The sequence below is a fragment of the Phalacrocorax carbo genome, unplaced genomic scaffold (genome assembly GCF_963921805.1).
Source record: "Phalacrocorax carbo unplaced genomic scaffold, bPhaCar2.1 SCAFFOLD_301, whole genome shotgun sequence".
Taxonomy (NCBI): domain Eukaryota; kingdom Metazoa; phylum Chordata; class Aves; order Suliformes; family Phalacrocoracidae; genus Phalacrocorax; species Phalacrocorax carbo.
The window spans coordinates 13,369-32,700 of NW_026990272.1; the positions used below are offsets into that span (position 1 = coordinate 13,369).

Sequence of the window (19,332 nt, forward strand, 5' to 3'; positions counted from 1 at the left end):
ATGGGGACACTGGGACTGGGGACACGGGGGGCACAGGGATATGGGGACGTGGGGACGTGGGGTCCCAGCGCGGGGTGTGGCACCGTCCCCTGGTGTCCCCCCATGTCCCCCCCGTGTCCCCCCCGTGTCCCCCCCCGTGTCCCCCCAATGTCCCCCCGTGTCCCCCCCGTGTCCCCCCAATGTCCCCCCGTGTCCCCTCGCTCCATCCCCGACCCCGCCCCCCCGCTCCCCCCCCCCCCCCCCCCGCCCATCCAGCGCCGCCGCCGCTCCCGGGCTGCTGCTGCCGGAGCCGAACGGGGCCGAACGGGGCCGAACGAACCCGAACGGGGCCGAACGAACCCGAACGGAGCCGAACGAGGCCGAACGAGGCCGAACGGAGCCGAACCCGAACGGAGCCGAACCCGAACGGAGCCGAACCCTTCCCGGAGCCGAACGAACCCGAACGCGGAGCCGAACCGGACCCGAGCGGAGCCGAACCGGACCCGAGCGGAGCCGAACCGGGCCCGAGCGGAGCCGAACCGGGCCCGAAGCGGAGCCGAGCGGAGCCGAGCGGAGCCGAGCGGGGCCCCGGCGGCCGCTGGAGCGCGGCGGGCGCGGAGCGCGATGCTGCGGCCCGGCCCGGTGAGTGCGGGACCCTCCCAGTACGGACCAGTAACCCCCCGGCCCTCCCAGTATAGACCCGCCCCCCGCATCCCTCCCGGCATGGACCCGTCCCCTCCGCTGCATCCCTCCCAGTACGGACCAGTTCCCCCCTCCCCCCTGTATAGACCCGTCCTCCCCGCTGCATCCCTCCCAGTATAGACCAGTTCCCCCCTCCCCGCATCCCTCCCGGTATAGAGCAGGCATCCCAGTATAGACCAATCCCCACCCTACGACCCCCAGTATAGACCAGTCATCCCCCTGCATCCCCCCGGTGTAGACCAGTCCCTCCCTTCATCCCTCCCAGTATAGACCAGTATCGCCCCTGCATCCCTCCCAGTATAGATCGGTCCCCCTCTGCACCCCCCCAGTACAGAGCCGTCACCCCCGCATCCCTTCCAGTATAGACCAGACCCCCAGTATAGACCAGTCCCCACTCTCTGTCCCCCCCAGTATAGGCCAGTTGCCCCCCGCATCCCCCCCAGTACAGGCCAGTTGCCCCCCGCATCCCCCCCAGTATAGACCAGTTCCCCAGTACAGACCGGCCCCTCTCTGATTCTCCCCAGTATAGACCAGCCCCCCCCCCCCGCACCCCCCAGTACAGACCAGTTCCCCCAGTACAGACCAGTTCCCCCATGCCCCCGCCCCGGTATAGCCCAGTATAGCGCAGCCCCTCCTCCCAGGGGTGCCCCCCACCCCCCGGGGACCCCCGGGGGAGGGGGGGGCAGGGCGGGGGGGCCGGGGGTCCCCGGGCCGGGGGGGGGGGGGCGGGGGGGGGGGATGCGCATCACCATGGTGACGGTTGCCGCGGCGACGGGAGCCCTTGGAGACGGGGGGGGGGGGCGACGCGGCGGGGGGCTGCGGCGAGGCCTGGACCCCCCCTTGCCCCAGCTGCTATAGGGGCTCCCCGCAGCCCTATAGGGGCTATAGGGACCCTATAGGGACTATAGGCCCCCACCCCCCCCGCCCCAAAGGGGCTATAGGGACTGATGCCCCCCCCCATCCAATAGCGGCCCCCCCCCCCCCCCCCGCCCCATAGGGGCTCTCTGCCCCTCCCCCGCCCCCCGGCAGGCTCTATAGGTGCCCCCCGAGCCTCCCTCATCCCATAGGGCCTGTAGGGTCCCCCCCCGGGATCTCTCCAGCCGTACAGAGTCTATAGGAGCACTCCCATGCTCCCCCTCCAGCTCCATAGGGGCTATAGGGACTCTCTGCCCCCCCACCCCTGGCTCTCCCCTGGCTCTATAGGTGCCCCCCCAGCCTCCCTCACCCCATAGAGCCTGTAGGGTCCACCCCAGCCCCCACTCTGGGATCTCTCCAACCGTATAGAGTCTATAAGAGCACTCCCATGCTCACACACACACCCCCCCCCAGCTCCATAGGGGCTATACAACCCCCACCCTGGCTCTGCTGGGACCCCCCCCGGCTGCAAAGGACCTATAGGGCACTGCCAGGGTCCCCCCACCCCATGGGGGCTATAAGGGACCCCCCAGCCTCTCTTACCCCATAGGTGCTATAGGTCCCCTTCCTACCCACCGTCTGGCAACCCCCCCAGCCTATAGGTGCACCTGCTGGGAACCCCCCCGGCTCCATAGGGGCTATACATCCCCCCATAGGAGCTATAGGACACCCCTCTCCCTCGAGGCTATAAGGGAACCCACAGCCCCTCTCACCCCATAGGTGTTATAGGGGCCCCCCTCCAGCCCTGTAGGGACTATCCCCCCCTCCAATAGGGGCTATAGGGAACTCCTGGCCCTATAGGGACTATAGTGTACCCCTGACCCCATAGGGGCTACAGGGCTTCAGTCCCATAGGGGCTATAGGGGTTCCCAGGCCCTATAGGGATTATTGAGGCCCTGCCTTGGTTCTGCATGGCCCTATAGGGACTGTGGGTCCTATAGGAGCTACTGGGGGACCCCCTGCCCTCCCCCCAGCCCCTTCCTTGCCCCGTAAAGACTATAGGGACCCCTCCAGCCCTATCAGGGCCTCCCACAGCCCCCACCCCCCAGCTCCATAGGGTCTATAGGGGTACCCCCCAGCCCTATCCAGCCTCCTCCAGCCCTCCCCACCTCATAGGAGCTATAGGGTCCCCTGGCCTTATTGCCCACCCCCCCCAGCCTGATAAGGCCTCCACTCATGGCCCTATAAGAGCTATAGGCCCCCCTCAACCCTTTTGCCCCCCCAAGCCTTATAGTGGCTATAGGGTCCCCCAGACTCTCAGGCTCCCCTGGCTCTGTAGGGTCTATAGGGTCCCCCAGCCTCTCAGGCTCCCCTGGCTCTATAGGGTCTATAGGGTCCCCTCACCCTCTAGGGCTCCCCTAGCTCTGTAGGGTCTATAGGGTCCCCCCACCCTCTAGGGCTCCCCTGGCTCTATAGGGTCTATAGGGTCCCCTCACCCTCTAGGGCTCCCCTAGCTCTGTAGGGTCTATAGGGTCCCCCCACCCTCTAGGGCTCCCCTGGCTCTATAGGGTCTATAGGGTCCCCCAACCCTCTAGGGCTCCCCTGGCTCTGTAGGGTCTATAGGGTCCCCCCACCCTCTAGGGCTCCCCTGGCTCTATAGGGTCCCCCCACCCTCTAGGGCTCCCCTGGCTCTATAGGGTCTATAGGGTCCCCCCACCCTCTAGGGCTCCCCTGGCTCTATAGGGTCTATAGGGTCTCCCACCTTCTAGGGCTCCCCTGGCTCTATAGGGTCCCCCCACCCTCTAGGGCTCCCCTGGCTCTATAGGGTCTATAGGGTCCCCCAACCCTCTAGGGCTCCCCTGGCTCTATAGGGTCCCCCAGCCTCTCAGGCTCCCCTGGCTCTATAGGGTCTATAGGGTCCCCCCACCCTCTCAGGCTCCCCTGGCTCTATAGGGTCTATAGGGTCCCCCCACCCTCTAGGGCTCCCCTGGCTCTATAGGGTCTATAGGGTCCCCTCACCCTCTAGGGCTCCCCTGACTCTATAGGGTCTATAGGGTCCCCCCACCCTCTAGGGCTCCCCTGGCTCTATAGGGTCTATAGGGTCCCCCCACCCTCTAGGGCTCCCCTGGCTCTATAGGGTCCCCCCACCCTCTAGGGCTCCCCTGGCTCTATAGGGTCTATAGGGTCCTCCAGCCCTATAGGGGGGCCTATAGGGCTCTATAGGGTCTAGGGGTTCCCCGTCGCAGGGGGTGTGTGTTTGTGTGTTTGCGTGTGCACGTGCGTGTGTAAGCCAGTGTGCACACGTGGGCTGCGCGTGTGTGGGTGTGTGTGCGCACACGTGTGTGCCCGGGGGGGGGGTGCGCGCACACGTGTGTGCCCGGGGGGGTGTGTGTGTGCACACGTGTGTGCCCGGGTGGGGGGTGTGTGTGTGCACACGTGTGTGCCCGGGGGCCGTGCACCGCGGCTGCCCTTTGCACGGGGGCCCTTGGTGGGGCACTGGGGACACACGTATCTGTGCCCTCGTGCCCCGCCTTGCACACTTGCACACTGGGCCTTGCACACTGCCCCCGCCCCCACAGCCCGCCTTGCACACTCCTGGGCACGCGCTGCGCCCCCGGCCTGCCTTGCACGACCTTGCACCGCCTTGCACGCTCCCCGTGCATGCTCTGCACATGCAACCGGCCTCGCACGGCCTTGCACGTGCCCCGTGCACACCCTGCAGCTGCAACCAGTCTTGCACGCTCCCTGCACGCACAGTGCAGGTGCAACAACTTGCACAGCCTTGCACATGTGTGCATGTTCAACCACCTTGCACAGCCTTGCACACTCCTTGTGCACACCCTGCACATGCAACCACCTTGCACTGCCTTGCACACTCCCCGTGCACGTGCTGCAGGTGAAACCAGTCTTGCACGGCCTTGCATGCCCCTGTGCACATGGTGCAGGTGCAAATGGCCTTGCACAGCCTTGCACACTTCCCATGCGTGCCCTGCAGGTGCAACCACCTTGCACCACCTTGCACACTCCAGTGCACACGCTGCAGGTGCAAATGGCGTTGCACAGCCTTGCACACTTCCAATGCATGCCCTGCACGTGCAAATGGCCTTGCACACTCCCCGTGCACACCCTGCACATGCAAGCAGCCTTGCACAGCCTTGCACACTCCCCGTGCACACGTGTTCATGTGCAACCTCCTTGCACAGCCCTGCACGCCCCCTGTGCACATCGTGCTCGGGCAATTAGCCTTGCACATCCCCCGTGCACACGTGTGCATGTGCAACCACCTTGCACCGCCTTGCACGCTGCCTGTGCACATGCTGCAGGTGCAACCGGCCTTGCACGGCCTTGCACACTTCCGATGCACGCCCTGCACGTGCAAGCAGCCTTGCAGAGCCTTGCACGCCCCCCCTGCACACGCTGCAGCTGCAACCAGCCTTGCACGCTCCCCGTGCACACGTGTTCATGTGCAACCACCTTGCACGGCCTTGCACGCCCCCCCGTGCACATCCTGCTCGTGCAACGAGCCTTGCACGGCCTTGCACGGTGCACGGGGGGGGGGAGGGGGGTGCTGGTGGTGCTGCGGGACCTTGCAGCACCCTGCGGTTTTGGGGGGCTCCGTGCAATGCTGGGGGGGGCTGTGCATTTTGGGGGGGCTCCATGCAGTGTTGGGGGGCCCGTGCAATGCTGGGGGGGGCTGTGCATTTTGGGGGGCTCCATGCAATGTCGGGGGGCCCGTGCAATGCTTGGGGGGGGCTGTGCATTTTGGGGGGGCTCCATGCAGTGTTGGGGGGCCCGTGCAATGCTGGGGGGGGCTGTGCATTTGGGGGGCTCCATGCAATGTTGGGGGGCCCGTGCAATGCTGGGGGGGGCTGTGCATTTTGGGGGGGCTCCATGCAATGTCGGGGGGCTCCGTGCAATGCAGGGGGGGGCTGTGCATTTTGGGGGGCTCCATGCAATGTTGGGGGGCCCGTGCAATGCTGGGGGGGGCTGTGCATTTTGGGGGGGCTCCATGCAATGTTGGGGGGCCCGTGCAATGCTGGGGGGGGCTGTGCATTTTGGGGGGCTCCATGCAATGTTGGGGGGCTCCGTGCAATGCTGGGGGGGCTGTGCATTTTGGGGGGGCTCCATGCAATGTTGGGGGGCCCGTGCAATGCTGGGGGGGGCTGTGCATTTTGGGGGGGCTCCATGCAATGTTGGGGGCCCCGTGCAATGCTGGGGGGGGCTGTGCATTTTGGGGGGGCTCCATGCAATGTCGGGGGGCTCCGTGCAATGCGGGGGGGGGCTGTGCAGTATTGGGGGGGCTCCATGCAATGTCGGGGGGCCCGTGCAATGCTGGGGGGGGCTGTGCATTTTGGGGGGCTCCATGCAATGTCGGGGGGCTCCGTGCAGTGTTGGGGGGGGCCTGTGCAGTATTGGGGGGGCTCCATGCAATGTTGGGGGGCCCGTGCAATGCTGGGGGGGGCTGTGCATTTTGGGGGGGCTCCATGCAATGTTGGGGGCCCCGTGCAATGCTGGGGGGGGCTGTGCATTTTGGGGGGGCTCCATGCAATGTCGGGGGGCTCCGTGCAGTGTTGGGGGGGGCCTGTGCAGTATTGGGGGGGCTCCATGCAATGTCGGGGGGCCCGTGCAATGCTGGGGGGGGCTGTGCATTTTGGGGGGCTCCATGCAATGTCGGGGGGCTCCGTGCAGTGTTGGGGGGGGCCTGTGCAGTATTGGGGGGGCTCCATGCAATGTTGGGGGGCCCGTGCAATGCTGGGGGGGGCTGTGCATTTTGGGGGGCTCCATGCAATGTCGGGGGGCCCGTGCAATGCTGGGGGGGGCTGTGCATTTTGGGGGGCTCCATGCAATGTTGGGGGGCCCGTGCAATGCTGGGGGGGGCTGTGCATTTTGGGGGGGCTCCATGCAATGTCGGGGGGCTCCGTGCAATGCGGGGGGGGGCTGTGCATTTTGGGGGGGCTCCATACAATGTCGGGGGGCTCTGTGCAGTGTTGGGGGGGGCCTGTGCAGTATTGGGGGGCCCCCATATAATGCCGGAGGGGGGGAGCCTGTGCCCTTTGGGGGGGTCCCCATGCAGTTTTGGGGGGCCCCGGGCGGGGGCGCCACTAATTAGGGCGTGGGGAGGGGGTTGGGGGGACCCGCAGAACCTGGGGGGGCAAAAGGGGGGGGCTAGAAGAGGTGCAGCAAGTTGGGGTGCAGGAGGAGGGGGTGCGGGGGGGGCAAAATGGGGGGCACGAGCGTGAGGCAAAAAGGGGGTGCAGGAATGGGGGTGCAGGGGGTTTTGGGGGGGTTTGGGGGGTGGGGGATGCAGGAAGGGTCGGGGGGTGCAGGGGGGATTTTGGGGGGGCCTGGGGGTTGCTGGGAGTGCAGGGGAGGGTTGGGGGGGTGCAGGGGGGTTTGGGGGGGCCCGGGGGTTATGGGGGGGTGCAGAGGGGGTGCGGGGGGTGCAGTGGGTGCAGGGAGGTTTTGGGGGGTGCAGGAAGGGTCTGGGGGGTGCGGGGGAGTTTGGGGGGCCTGGGGGTTGCTGGGGGTGCAGAGGGGGTGCAGGGGGTTTTGGGGGGGCCTGGGGTTGCTGGGGGTGCAGGGGGGGTTGGGGGGTGCAGGAAGGGTCTGGGGGGTGCGGGGGGGGTTGGGGGGGCCCGGGGGGCTGCAGGGGGGCCCGGGGGGTTGCGAGGGATGCAAAGGTGGGGTGCAGAGGGTGCAGGGGGGGTTCGGGGGGTCCGGGGGGTGGGTGGGGGTGCAAAGGGGGTGCAGTGGGTTCCGGGGGGGTCCAGGGGGGTTCCGGGGAGGTGCGGGGTGTCCGGGGGGCTGCGGGGGGTTCCGGGAGGTTCCGGGGGGGTGCGGGGGCTTCTGGGGGGCTCCGGGGAGGTCCGGGGGGGGGTCCAGGGGGGTTCCGGGAGGTTCCGGGGGGGTGCGGGGGCTTCTGGGGGGCTCCGTGGGGTTCCTTGGGGGTGCGGGGGGTCCAGGGTGGGCCCGGGGGTTCCAGGAGGGTGCGGGGGGTCCATGGGGGGTCCATGGGGGGTGCGGGGGGTCCATGGGGGGTGCGGGCAGGGTCCGGCGGTCGCGCGGCGCCGGGCGGAGGCGAGCGGGGTGGGGGATGGGGTGGGGGGAGGGGGCTGCAGCCGGGCGGGGGGGGGGGCAGGAAGGGGAAAGGGGGGTCCAGGAAGGGGGGGGGGCAGGAAGGAGCGGGGGGGGAGGAGGAGGAGGAGGAGGAGGAGGAGGAGGAGGAGGAGGAGGAGGGAGGAAGGCTGCGCGGCCGAGCAGGCCGGGGGTGCGGGGTAGGCCATGGCGAGCGCGGGGGGCACCCATGGGTGGGGGGTGGGGGGGGTGGGGGTGGTGGGGGGGATGGGGGGGTGCACACGCGTGTGCGTGCACGGGAAGGGGGGGGGGGAGGGGCGGGGGGGGCGTGCTCACGCGTGCGCGTGCACCTGCTGCGGCGGCGGGCGGGGGCTGCGCGTGCACGTGGGGTGGGGGGGGGGGCGGGGGCAGAGGTGCGCGCGCGTGGGCGGGGATGGGGGTTGCACACGCGTGTGCATGCGCGGGTGCGCGCAGGAGGGGGATGCACACGCGGGTGCGTGCAGGGGTGGCGTTTGCACGCGCGCGTGCATGCAGGGGCACGTGCAGGACCAGCTTGCACACGCGCGTGCGTGCAGGGGCCGGGGTTGCACACACGTGTGCATGCACAGGTGCGTGCAGGGATGGAGTTGCACACGCGTGTTTGTGCGCACGTGGATACATGAGTGCAGCGGGCGCGCGTGCGTTTCTGCTGGAGCAGGGTTGCACACACGTGTGAGCGTGCACAGGGCCGTGCACATGGATGCGCGCAGGGACGGGGTTGCACACGCGTGTGCACGCACGTGGGGGTGCGCAGGGGCCAGGCGTGCATGCCTCTGCACTCCCCCGTGCACATCTACAAGCACGAGGGTGCAAATGTGTGTGCGAGCGTGCAGGGGGTGCGTGTGCAGGGCGATTGGTGCTGCTGTGGGGTTGCACACGCGTGTGCAAGCACATGGATGCAAGCGTGGATGCATGTGCACGGGGCTGGGAGCACAAGAGTGTGGTCAGGGAGGTGTGTCAGGATGTGAGTGTGAGCACATGTGCACATGCGTGTGCATGGCTGTGCAAGGATGTGTACACACGTGTGTGCAAAGAGCAGTGCAAGGGATGTGCATGCATGCGTGTAAGGAGATGGATGCAGGGGTGTGCGTGCACACGTGTGTGCACGGGCACTCCTGGGGGACGGTGTCTGCAGCCGTGCATGGTGCGTTGCACCAGCCGCGGCCACGCATGGTCCGAGCGTGCACGCCACGTGTGTTGCACGGCCCGTGCACGGTGCATCGCATCGCTGGGGCGTGCACAGGGCGCTGCGTCGACCGGACACGCGCAGGGTGCGGCTCAGGGCCCATGCAAACTGCGTTGCATCAACCGTGCACATGCCTTGTGGCTTGCACGGCCTGTGCACGGCGCATTGCACGGCCCGTGCACGCTGCAGGTCCCTGTTCCCACTGCCCCGTGCTAACCACACACATGCACGGTGCATTGCACCGCCCGTGCACGCTGCAGGCGTCCTGTTCATGCTGCACAGCACTGACCATGCACGTCCACGGCGCATTGCACGGCCCGTGCATGCTGCCCTGTGCTGCCCACCCACGTGCACGGTGCATTGCACGGCCCGTGCATGCTGCAGGTGCCCTGAGCTGCTGCCCTGTGCTGACCACACACATGCACGCTGCGCTGCATCACCTGTGCATGCTGCCCGTGCCCTGTTCCTGCTGCACCACACTCACCACGCACGTGCACAGTGCGTTGCGTGGCCCTTGCACGCTGCAGGTGCTCCGAGCTGCTGCCCTGTGCTGCCCACCCACGTGCACGGTGCATTGCACGGCCCGTGCGTGCTGCAGGTGCCCTGTCCCTGCTGCCCACACACATGCACAGTGCATTGCACGGCCCGTGCGTGCTGCCCACGCACGTGCACAGTGCATTGCACGGCCTGTGCATGCTGCAGGTGCCCTGTCCCTGCTGCCCACCCATGTGCATGGTGCATTGCACGGCCCGTGCATGCTGCAGGCGCCCTGTTCCTGCTGCCCACACACGTGCACGGTGCATTGCACGGCCCGTGCATGCTGCAGGTGCTCTGTCCCTGCTGCCCACCCACGTGCACGGTGCATTGCACGGCCCGTGCATGCTGCAGGTGCCCTGTCCCTGCTGCCCACCCATGTGCATGGTGCATTGCACGGCCCGTGCATGCTGCAGGCGCCCTGTTCCTGCTGCCCACACACGTGCACGGTGCATTGCACGGCCCGTGCATGCTGCAGGTGCCCTGTCCCTGCTGCCCACCCACGTGCACGGTGCATTGCACGGCCCGTGCATGCTGCAGGTGCCCTGTCCCTGCTGCCCACCCACGTGCACGGTGCATTGCACGGCCCGTGCGTGCTGCAGGTGCTCTGTCCCTGCTGCCCACCCACGTGCACGGTGCATTGCACGGCCCGTGCGTGCTGCAGGCACCCTGTCCCTGCTGCCCACCCACGTGCACGGTGCATTGCATGGCCCGTGCATGCTGCAGGCACCCTGTCCCTGCTGCCCACCCACGTGCACGGTGCATTGCACGGCCCGTGCGTGCTGCAGGCACCCTGTCCCTGCTGCCCACCCACGTGCACGGTGCATTGCATGGCCCGTGCATGCTGCAGGCACCCTGTCCCTGCTGCCCACCCACGTGCACAGTGCATTGCACGGCCCGCGCGTGCTGCCCTGTGCTGCCCACCCACGTGCACGGTGCATTGCACGGCCCGTGCATGCTGCAGGTGCCCTGTCCCTGCTGCCCACCCACGTTCACGGTGCATTGCACGGCCCGTGCATGCTGCCCTGTGCTGCCCACCCACGTTCACGGTGCATTGCACGGCCCGTGCATGCTGCCCTGTGCTGCCCACCCATGTGCACGGTGCATTGCACGGCCCGTGCATGCTGCCCTGTGCTGCCCACCCACGTGCACGGTGCATTGCACGGCCCGTGCATGCTGCCCTGTGCTGCCCACCCTCGTGCACAGTGCATTGCACGGCCCGTGCATGCTGCCCTGTGCTGCCCACCCTCATGCACGGTGCATTGCACGGCCCGTGTGTGCTGCCCTGTGCTGCCCACCCTCGTGCACGGTGCATTGCACGGCCCGTGCATGCTGCCCTGTGCTGCCCACCCTCGTGCACAGTGCATTGCACGGCCCGTGCATGCTGCAGGTGCCCTGTCCCTGCTGCCCACCCACGTGCACAGTGCATTGCACGGCCCGCGCGTGCTGCCCTGTGCTGCCCACCCACGTGCATGGTGCATTGCACGGCCCGTGCGTGCTGCCCTGTGCTGCCCACCCACGTGCACGGTGCATTGCACGGCCCGTGCGTGCTGCCCTGTGCTGCCCACCCTCGTGCACAGTGCATTGCACGGCCCGTGCGTGCTGCCCTGTGCTGCCCACCCTCGTGCACGGTGCATTGCACGGCCCGTGCGTGCTGCCCTGTGCTGCCCACCCTCGTGCACAGTGCATTGCACGGCCCGTGCGTGCTGCCCTGTGCTGCCCACCCTCGTGCACGGTGCATTGCACGGCCCGTGCATGCTGCAGGTGCCCTGTCCCTGCTGCCCACACACGTGCACAGTGCATTGCACGGCCCGTGCATGCTGCCCTGTGCTGCCCACCCTCGTGCACGGTGCATTGCACGGCCCGTGCGTGCTGCCCTGTGCTGCCCACCCTCGTGCACGGTGCATTGCACGGCCCGTGCGTGCTGCAGGCGCCCCGTCCCCCCCTCACCGCCCTCACCACACGCGTCCCCCGCGCGTTGCCCCCCCTCCCCGCCGCAGCACCCCCTCCCCGCACCCTCTAACCCTCCGTCTCCCCTCTCTCGCAGCACCACCCGGGGCCCTGAAGCCGGACGATGCCCCTTGGCCATGGCGGCGCCGGCGCCCGTTAGGATGCCGCTGCCGCCGCCGGCGTTGCTGCTGCTGCTGCTGCCGCTGCTGTCGGCCCCGGCGGCGCCGGCGGCGGCTCCAACCTCCTGCCCGGCGGCTTGTTCCTGCAGCAACCAAGCGAGTCGGGTGATTTGCACCCGCCGGGAGCTGCTGGAGGTACCGGCCAGTATTTCGGTCAACACCCGTTACCTGAACCTGCAGGAAAACCACATCCAGGTGATCCGCACCGACACCTTCAAACACCTCCGGCACCTGGAGATCCTCCAGCTGAGCCGCAACCTGGTGCGGAAGGTGGAGGTGGGCGCCTTCAACGGCCTCCCCAACCTCAACACCCTGGAGCTCTTCGACAACCGCTTGACCACCGTCCCCACGCAGGCCTTCGAGTACCTCTCCAAGCTGCGCGAGCTCTGGCTGCGCAACAACCCCATCGAGAGCATCCCCTCGTACGCCTTCAACCGCGTCCCCTCCCTGCGCCGCCTGGACCTGGGCGAGCTCAAGCGCCTGGAGTACATCTCGGAGGCCGCCTTCGAAGGGTTGGTCAACCTACGCTACTTGAACTTGGGGATGTGCAACCTGAAGGAGATCCCCAACTTGACGGCGTTGGTCCGGTTGGAGGAACTGGAGCTTTCGGGGAATCGCTTGGGTCGAGTCCGTCCCGGTTCCTTCCAGGGTTTGGGTAGCTTGAGGAAGCTGTGGTTGATGCACGCCCGGGTGGCGGCGGTGGAACGCAACGCCTTCGATGACCTCAAAGCTTTGGAAGAGCTGAATTTGGCCCACAACGAGCTGGCCTCGCTGCCCCACGACCTCTTCGCCCCCTTGCACCGCCTGGAGCGGGTCCACCTCCACCACAACCCTTGGCGTTGCGATTGCGACGTCCTCTGGTTGAGTTGGTGGTTGAGGGAGACGGTGCCGAGCAACACCAGCTGCTGCGCCCGGTGCCACGCGCCGCCGGCGTTACGCGGGCGTTACCTGGGCGAGCTGGAACCGGGGCACTTCACCTGCTACGCCCCCGTCATCGTCGAACCCCCCGCCGACCTCAACGTCACCGAAGGGATGGCGGCCGAACTCAAGTGCCGAACCGGCACCGCCATGACCTCGGTCAACTGGTTGACGCCCAACGGGACGTTGATGACCCACGGTTCGTACCGGGTGAGGATCTCCGTCCTCCACGACGGTACGCTCAACTTCACCAACGTCACCGTGCAGGACACGGGGCAATACACCTGCATGGTGACCAACGCCGCCGGGAACACCACCGCCTCCGCCACGCTCAACGTCTCGGCCGCCGACGCCGCCGCCGCCGCCGCCGCCGCCGCCGCCGCCACCGGTTACACCTATTTCACCACCGTCACGGTGGAAACCACCGACGCCGGCGGCGAGGAAGCGGCTCCTCAAACCGCCCCGGCGCCCACCGCCGGTTGGGAAGGCGCCGGCGGTTCCACGGCGGCTCCGGCGACCCGCGCTACGGGCAAACCTTTCACCGTCCCCATCACGGCGGCGGCGGCGGGGACGGGCGGCGGGTTGCAGGATTTGGACGACGTCTTGAAGACCACCAAGATCATCATCGGTTGCTTCGTGGCCATCACCTTCATGGCCGCCGTCATGTTGGTCGCCTTCTACAAGCTCCGCAAGCAACACCAACGCCACAAGCACCGCGGCGGCCCGGCGCGCGCCGTCGAGATCGTCAACGTGGAGGACGAGTTGGCGGGCGGCGCCGGGGGTCCCGGCGGCGTCGCCGGCGGAGGAGGAGGAGGAGGAGGAGGAGGAGGAGGAGGAGGGGGCGGCGGGGACAACCGCTTGGCGCTGCCGGCGTTGGAGCGCGACCACCTCGACCGTTACGCCGCCTTCGCCGCCCATTACGGCAACAGCGGGGCGGCGCTGGGCTGCGGCAAGAACCCGCTGCTCAACTCGGTGCACGAACCCCTGCTCTTCAAGAGCCCCTCCAAGGAGAACGTGCAGGAGACCCAGATCTGACCCCCTCCCCCCACCCCCACCCCACCCCCGCCCCCACCCCCACCCCACCCCAGCGCCACCCAGGAGGAGGAGGAAGGGTTGGCGGCTGGGGGGGGGGAGGGGGGGTGGGGGAGGGGAGGGGGGGAAAGGGGGGTGTTTGGGGGTGGGGGTTTGGGGGTGACGCGCGGGGGAAGGGTGGGGGGTGGTGCGGGGACGGGGGTTTCTGCGGGGAGGGGGTGGGCGCGATGCGCGGCCTCGTGCGAGGGGAGACCCCGGGGATGCGCGGCCTCGTGCAAGGAGGGGTTTGGGCCATGCACGGCCTCGTGCGAGGAGAGACCCGGGCCTTGCACGGCCTCATGCGAGGAGAGACCCGGGCCTTGCACGGCCTCGTGCGAGGAGAGACCCGGGCCTTGCACGGCCTCGTGCAAGAAAGGGTTTGGGCCATGCACGGCCTCGTGCGAGGAGAGACCTGGGGGATGCACAGCCTCGTGCAAGGGGAAACCCGGGCGATGCATGGCCTCGTGCAAGGAGAGACCCAGGGGATGCACGGCCTCATGTGATGAGGGACTTGGGGCGATGCACGGCCTCGTGCAAGGAGGGATTGGGGCGATGCATGGCCTCGTGCAAGGAGGGGTTCGGGCAATGCAGGGCCTCGTGCAAGGAGGGACTTGGGGGATGCACAGCCTCGTGCAAGGAGGGGTTCGGGCAATGCACGGCCTTGTGCGAGGAGAAGCCTGGGCAATGCAGGTCCTCGTGCAAGGAGGGGTTTGGGCAATGCACAGCCTTGTGCAAGGAGGGGTTCGGGCGATGCACGGCCTCGTGCAAGGAGAGACCTGGGCAATGCACAGCCTTGTGCAAGGAGGGGTTTGGGCAATGCACAGCCTTGTGCAAGGAGGGGTTCGGGCGATGCACGGCCTCGTGCGAGGAAGGACTGGCACGACCCGTGGCGTTTTGCACCGAAGGCCTGGTGCGATGCACGGGGCCGCACGGCCTGGTGCAGCAAAGGACTTGTGTGACACACGGCGGTTTGCAAGGAGGGGGTTCGTGTGCCGGCACGGGGTTTTGCACCAAAGGCCTGGTGCGACGCACGGCCTTTCACGACGAGGGACTTGTGCCGCACGTGGGGGTCACGCGATGCGCGGCCTCGTGCCGTGAGGACTCGTGCAATGCACGGCATGGGGTGGGGGGGGGGGTGGGGGGGTGGGGGGGTGTCGTGCAGCGCACAGCATCACACGACGAGGCACTTGGGTGGTGCCCGGCGTCGTGCGACGACGGACTGACGCGATGCACGGGGTCGTGCAACGACGGACTCGTGTGGCGCACGTGCACCGAGGGACTCGTGCGACGCCCCGTGCTTTGCAACGAAGGACTTGTGCGACGCACGGCCCCGTGCAGCAGCGAGGGGCTCGTGCGACGCGCGGGGTTTTGCAGCAAAGGACTTGTGCGACGCACGCCGTGGTGCAACGAAAGGCCCGGGCGGCGTGGCTTTCTGCGGCCGCACGCCCTCGTGCAATGCGCGGGTGCTGGTGCGACACGCGGCCTCGTGCTGCGGAGCCCTTGTGCGACGCCGACCCCCCCCCCACCCCCCCCCCCGGCCATGCGAATCCCCCGTGCAAAGAGCGCGGCACGTGGCCTCGTGCAACGCCCGGCCTCGTGCGACACGTGATCTCGTGCAACGGCAGCCTGGGCGGCGACGCTCAGCCCTCGTGCAACGCCCGGCCTCGTGCGACACGGGGCCTCGTGCGGCAGCGGCTCCGTGCCATGGCAGCCTCGTGCAACACGGGGGGGGGTGTCTTGTGCAACGGGGGTGGGGGAGGGCCTCGTGCGACGGCCGCGCTGCTGCAAACCCCCCCCCCACCCTCCCCCCACCCCACCCCCCCGCTCTGGATCGTCACGAGGAGGACGTGCGAGAGACACGGACACAGTGGCCTCGTGCGAAGGCCTCGTGCAATGGCCTCGTGCAACGGCCTCGTGCGAAGGCCCTGTGTGACATCGGGCCTCGTGCAACGGCCTCGTGCGACGCCTGGCCTCGTGCAAGGGCCCCGTGCGCCCCGCCGCCCCCCCCCCGCCGCCCCTCCCCCGCGCTCTCGCTTGCTTGCGGCCCCCCCCCGCCCCTCCCCCCCCGGGCAGGGGGGCTCCGGGGGGGCCCCGGGGGCTTTTCTAGGCCCGTGGGGGGATTTTTTAATTCGCCGCGGCCGACACTTTCCTATTTTAATAAAAATCCATCACGGTGTTTCCAACCGCCGCCGGCGCCTCTCTGCGGCCGGGCGGGGCCGGGCGGGGCCGGGCGGGGCCTGGGCGGGGCGGGGCGGGGCCCTGGCGTGTCCCTGGCATGTCCCTGGCATGTCCTTGGCGTGTGCGTGGCGTGGCCTTGGCGTGTGCGTGGCGTGGCCCTGGTGTGTCCTTGGTGTGTGCATGGTGTGGCCTTGGCGTGTGCGTGGCGTGTGCGTGGCGTGGCCCTGGTGTGTCCCTGGCATGTTCCTGGCATGTCCTTGGCGTGTGCATGGTGTGGCCTTGGCATGTGCGTGGCGTGGCCCTGGTGTGTCCTTGGTGTGTGCATGGTGTGGCCTTGGCATGTGCGTGGCGTGTGCGTGGCATGGCCCTGGTGTGTCCCTGGCATGTCCCTGGCATGTCCTTGGCGTGTGCATGGTGTGGCCCTGGTGTGTCCTTGGCATGGGCATGGCATGGCCCTGGTGTGTCCCTGGCATGTCCTTGGCGTGTGCATGGTGTGGCCCTGGTGTGTCCTTGGCATGGGCATGGCATGGCCCTGGTGTGTCCCTGGCATGTCCTTGGCGTGTGCATGGTGTGGCCCTGGTGTGTCCTTGGCATGGGCATGGCATGGCCCTGGTGTGTGCATGGCATGTGCGGTGTGGCTCTGGTGTGGCCTTGGCATGTGCGTGGTGTGTGCGTGGCGTGGCCCTGGTGTGCCCTTGGTGTGTGCGTGGCATGGCCCTGGTGTGTCCCTGGCGTGGCCTTGGCATGGGCATGGCGTGGCCCTGGTGTGTGCATGGTGTGTGCGTGGCGTGTGTGGTGTGGCTCTGGTGTGTTCTTAGCATGTGCGTGGTGTGGCCCTGGTGTGTCCTTTGTGTGTGCGTGGTGTGTCCTTGGCATGTGCGTGGCGTCTGTGTGGCGTGGCCCTGGTGTGTCCTTGGTGTGTGCGTGGCGTGGCCTTGGCATGTGCATGGCTTGTGCATGGTGTGGCTCTGGTGTGTTCTTAGCATGTGTGTGGTGTGGCCCTGGTGTGTCCTTAGCGTGTGCGTGGTGTGGCCTTGGCATGTGCGTGGCATGGCCCTGGTGTGTGCATGGCGTGTGCGTGGCGTGTGCGGTGTGGCCCTGGCATGTGCATGGCGTGTGCATGGTGTGTCCTTGGCATGTGCATGTGCGTGGCGTGTGCATGGCCGTGGCGTGTCCATGGCACATGTGTGGTGTGTGGCATGTGCATGGGGGGTCCGTGGCATGTCCTTGGCATGAGCTTGGCGTGTTCTTGGTGTGTCCTCAGCACGTCCGTGGCGTGTCCTTGGTGTGTGCGCCGCATGTCCTTGGCATGTGTGGCGTGGGCTTGGCGTGTGCGTGGCACATCCTTGGTGTGAGCTTGGCATGTTCTTGGTGTGGGTTTGCCGTGGGCTTGATGTGGGTCGGGGCTGTGCGTGGCGTGGGCTTGGCGTGTCCTTGGTATGGCCTTGGCGTGTGCTTGGCGTGGTCTTGGCGTGCCCGTGGTGGGCGCGTGGCGTGTGGCAGGCGTGTGCGTAGCGTGTGCGGGGCAGGGCGTGTCTTGGGGTGGCGTGGGCGGGGAGGGCTGCACACGCCAAAGGCACGCCAAGCCCACGCCACGCATACGCCAAGCCCACACTTAGGTCACGCCAAGCCCATGCCAAGGACACGCCAAGCCCACGCCACGCACACGCCAAGCCCACGTTTAGGTCACGCCAAGCCCATGCCAAGGACACGCCATGCACACGCCAAGCCCACACCAAGGACATGCCAAGCCCACGCGATGCACACGCCAAGCCCACGCTTAGGTCACGACAAGCCCATGCTAAGGACATGCCAAGCCCACGCCAAGCCCATGCCAAGCCCACGCTAAGGACACGCCAAGCCCACGCTTAGGTCACGCCAAGCCCATGCCAAGCCCATGCTAAGGACGCGCCAAGCCCACGCCAAGCCCACGCCAAGCCCACGCCACGCACACGCCAAGCCCATGCCAAGCCCACGCTAAGGACACGCCAAGCCCACGCCACGCACACGCCACGCACACGCCAAGCCCACGCGATGCACATGCCAAGCCCACGCGATGCACATGCCAAGCCCACGCCACGCACACGCCAAGCCCATGCCAAGCCCACGCGATGCACATGCCAAGCCCACGCCACGCACACGCCAAGCCCACGCCACGCACACGCCAAGCCCACGCCACGCACACGCCAAGCCCATGCCAAGCCCACGCCACGCACACGCCAAGCCCACGCCAAGCCCACGCCAAGCCCACGCTAAGGACACGCCAAGCCCACGCCAAGCCCACGCTAAGGACACGCCAAGCCCACGCCAAGCCCATGCCACGCACACGCCAAGCCCATGCCAAGCCCACGCTAAGGACACGCCAAGCCCACGCCAAGCCCACGCCAAGCCCACGCCACGCACACGCCAAGCCCATGCCAAGCCCACGCTAAGGACACGCCAAGCCCACGCCACGCACACGCCAAGCCCATGCCAAGCCCACGCCAAGGACACGCCAGGGCCGGGAGGGGACCCAGGCATCCTGGGGGGTGGGGGTGGGTCTCCCGCCGTTTCCATGGCAACCGGGGGTGCGAGGGGGGGGGATGTCCTGCCTCTCCCCCCCCCCCCGCCTGCAGATGCCGGTCGCCATGGCAACACTGCGCTTGGGGGGGGGGGAGGGGCACTGCGGCGGTCGCCATGGTGACACTGCACGGGGGGGGAGGGGGGGGGGGGAGGGGCACCTCCCCGCGCCGGTTGCCGCGGCAACGGTGCTGCAGAGCGGTCGCCATGGCAACGGCGGGGTGGGGGGGGGAGGGGAGGGCGCTGCGGAGGCGTCGCCATGGCAACGGCGCCTGGTGATGGGGCCCATCCCCCCCCTCCCCCAAAGGGACCCAGGCGCCCGGGCCCCCCCATCCCCCCCCCAAATCAGGGACCCATCCCCCCCCCCCCAAATCAGGACCCAGGCGTCCGGGCCCCCCATCCCCCCCCCCAAATCAGGACCCAGGCGTCCGGGCCCCCCATCCCCCCCCCCAAATCAGGGACCCAGGCGTCCGGGCCCCCCATCCCCCCCCCCAAATCAGGGGCCCATCCCCCCCCCCCCAAATCAGGGACCCATCCCCCCCCCCAAATCAGGGACCCAGGCGTCCGGGCCCCCCATCCCCCCCCCAAATCAGGGACCCAGGCGTCCGGGCCCCCCATCCCCCTCCCAAATCAGGGCCCATCCCCCCCCCCAAATTAGGAGCCCAGGCGTCCGGGCCCCATCCCCCCCCCAAATCAGGGACCCAGGCGTCCGGGCCCCCCATCCCCCCCCCCAAATCAGGACCCAGGCGTCCGGGCCCCCCATCCCCCCCCCCAAATCAGGGACCCATCCCCCCCCCCCCCAAATCAGGACCCAGGCGTCGGGCCCCCCATCCCCCCCCCAAATCAGGGACCCATCCCCCCCCCCCCCAAATCAGGTCCCCAGGCGTCCGGGCCCCCCATCCCCCCCCCAAATCAGGGACCCATCCCCTCCCCCCCCCCAAATCAGGACCCAGGCGTCCGGGCCCCCCATCCCCCCCCAAATCAGGGGCCCATCCCTCCCCCCCCCAAATCAGGACCCAGGCGTCCGGGCCCCCATCCCCCCCCCCAAATCAGGGACCCATCCCCCCCCCCCCCAAATCAGGTACCCAGGCGTCCGGGCCCCCCATC

The 19,332-nt window shown here is 68.4% G+C and overlaps 1 protein-coding gene across 3 annotated transcripts; it reads left to right on the forward strand.

Moving 5' to 3' along the window:
• Positions 1–277: 277 nt before the first annotated feature.
• LRRC4B (leucine rich repeat containing 4B) lies at positions 278–13,481 on the forward strand. 3 transcript variants are annotated; one of them, XM_064440055.1, is made up of 2 exons: positions 278–621; positions 11,418–13,481. In XM_064440055.1, the coding sequence occupies exon 2, from the start codon at positions 11,458–11,460 to the stop codon at positions 13,450–13,452; it is 1,995 nt and encodes a 664-aa protein (XP_064296125.1). In that variant the 5' UTR covers positions 278–621; positions 11,418–11,457; the 3' UTR covers positions 13,453–13,481. The 3 variants fall into 3 exon arrangements, with proteins under 3 accessions (XP_064296125.1, XP_064296123.1, XP_064296126.1); XM_064440053.1 differs by lacking the exon at positions 278–621 and adding an exon at positions 7,753–7,811; XM_064440056.1 differs by lacking the exon at positions 278–621 and adding an exon at positions 7,780–7,804.
• Positions 13,482–19,332: the final 5,851 nt, after the last annotated feature.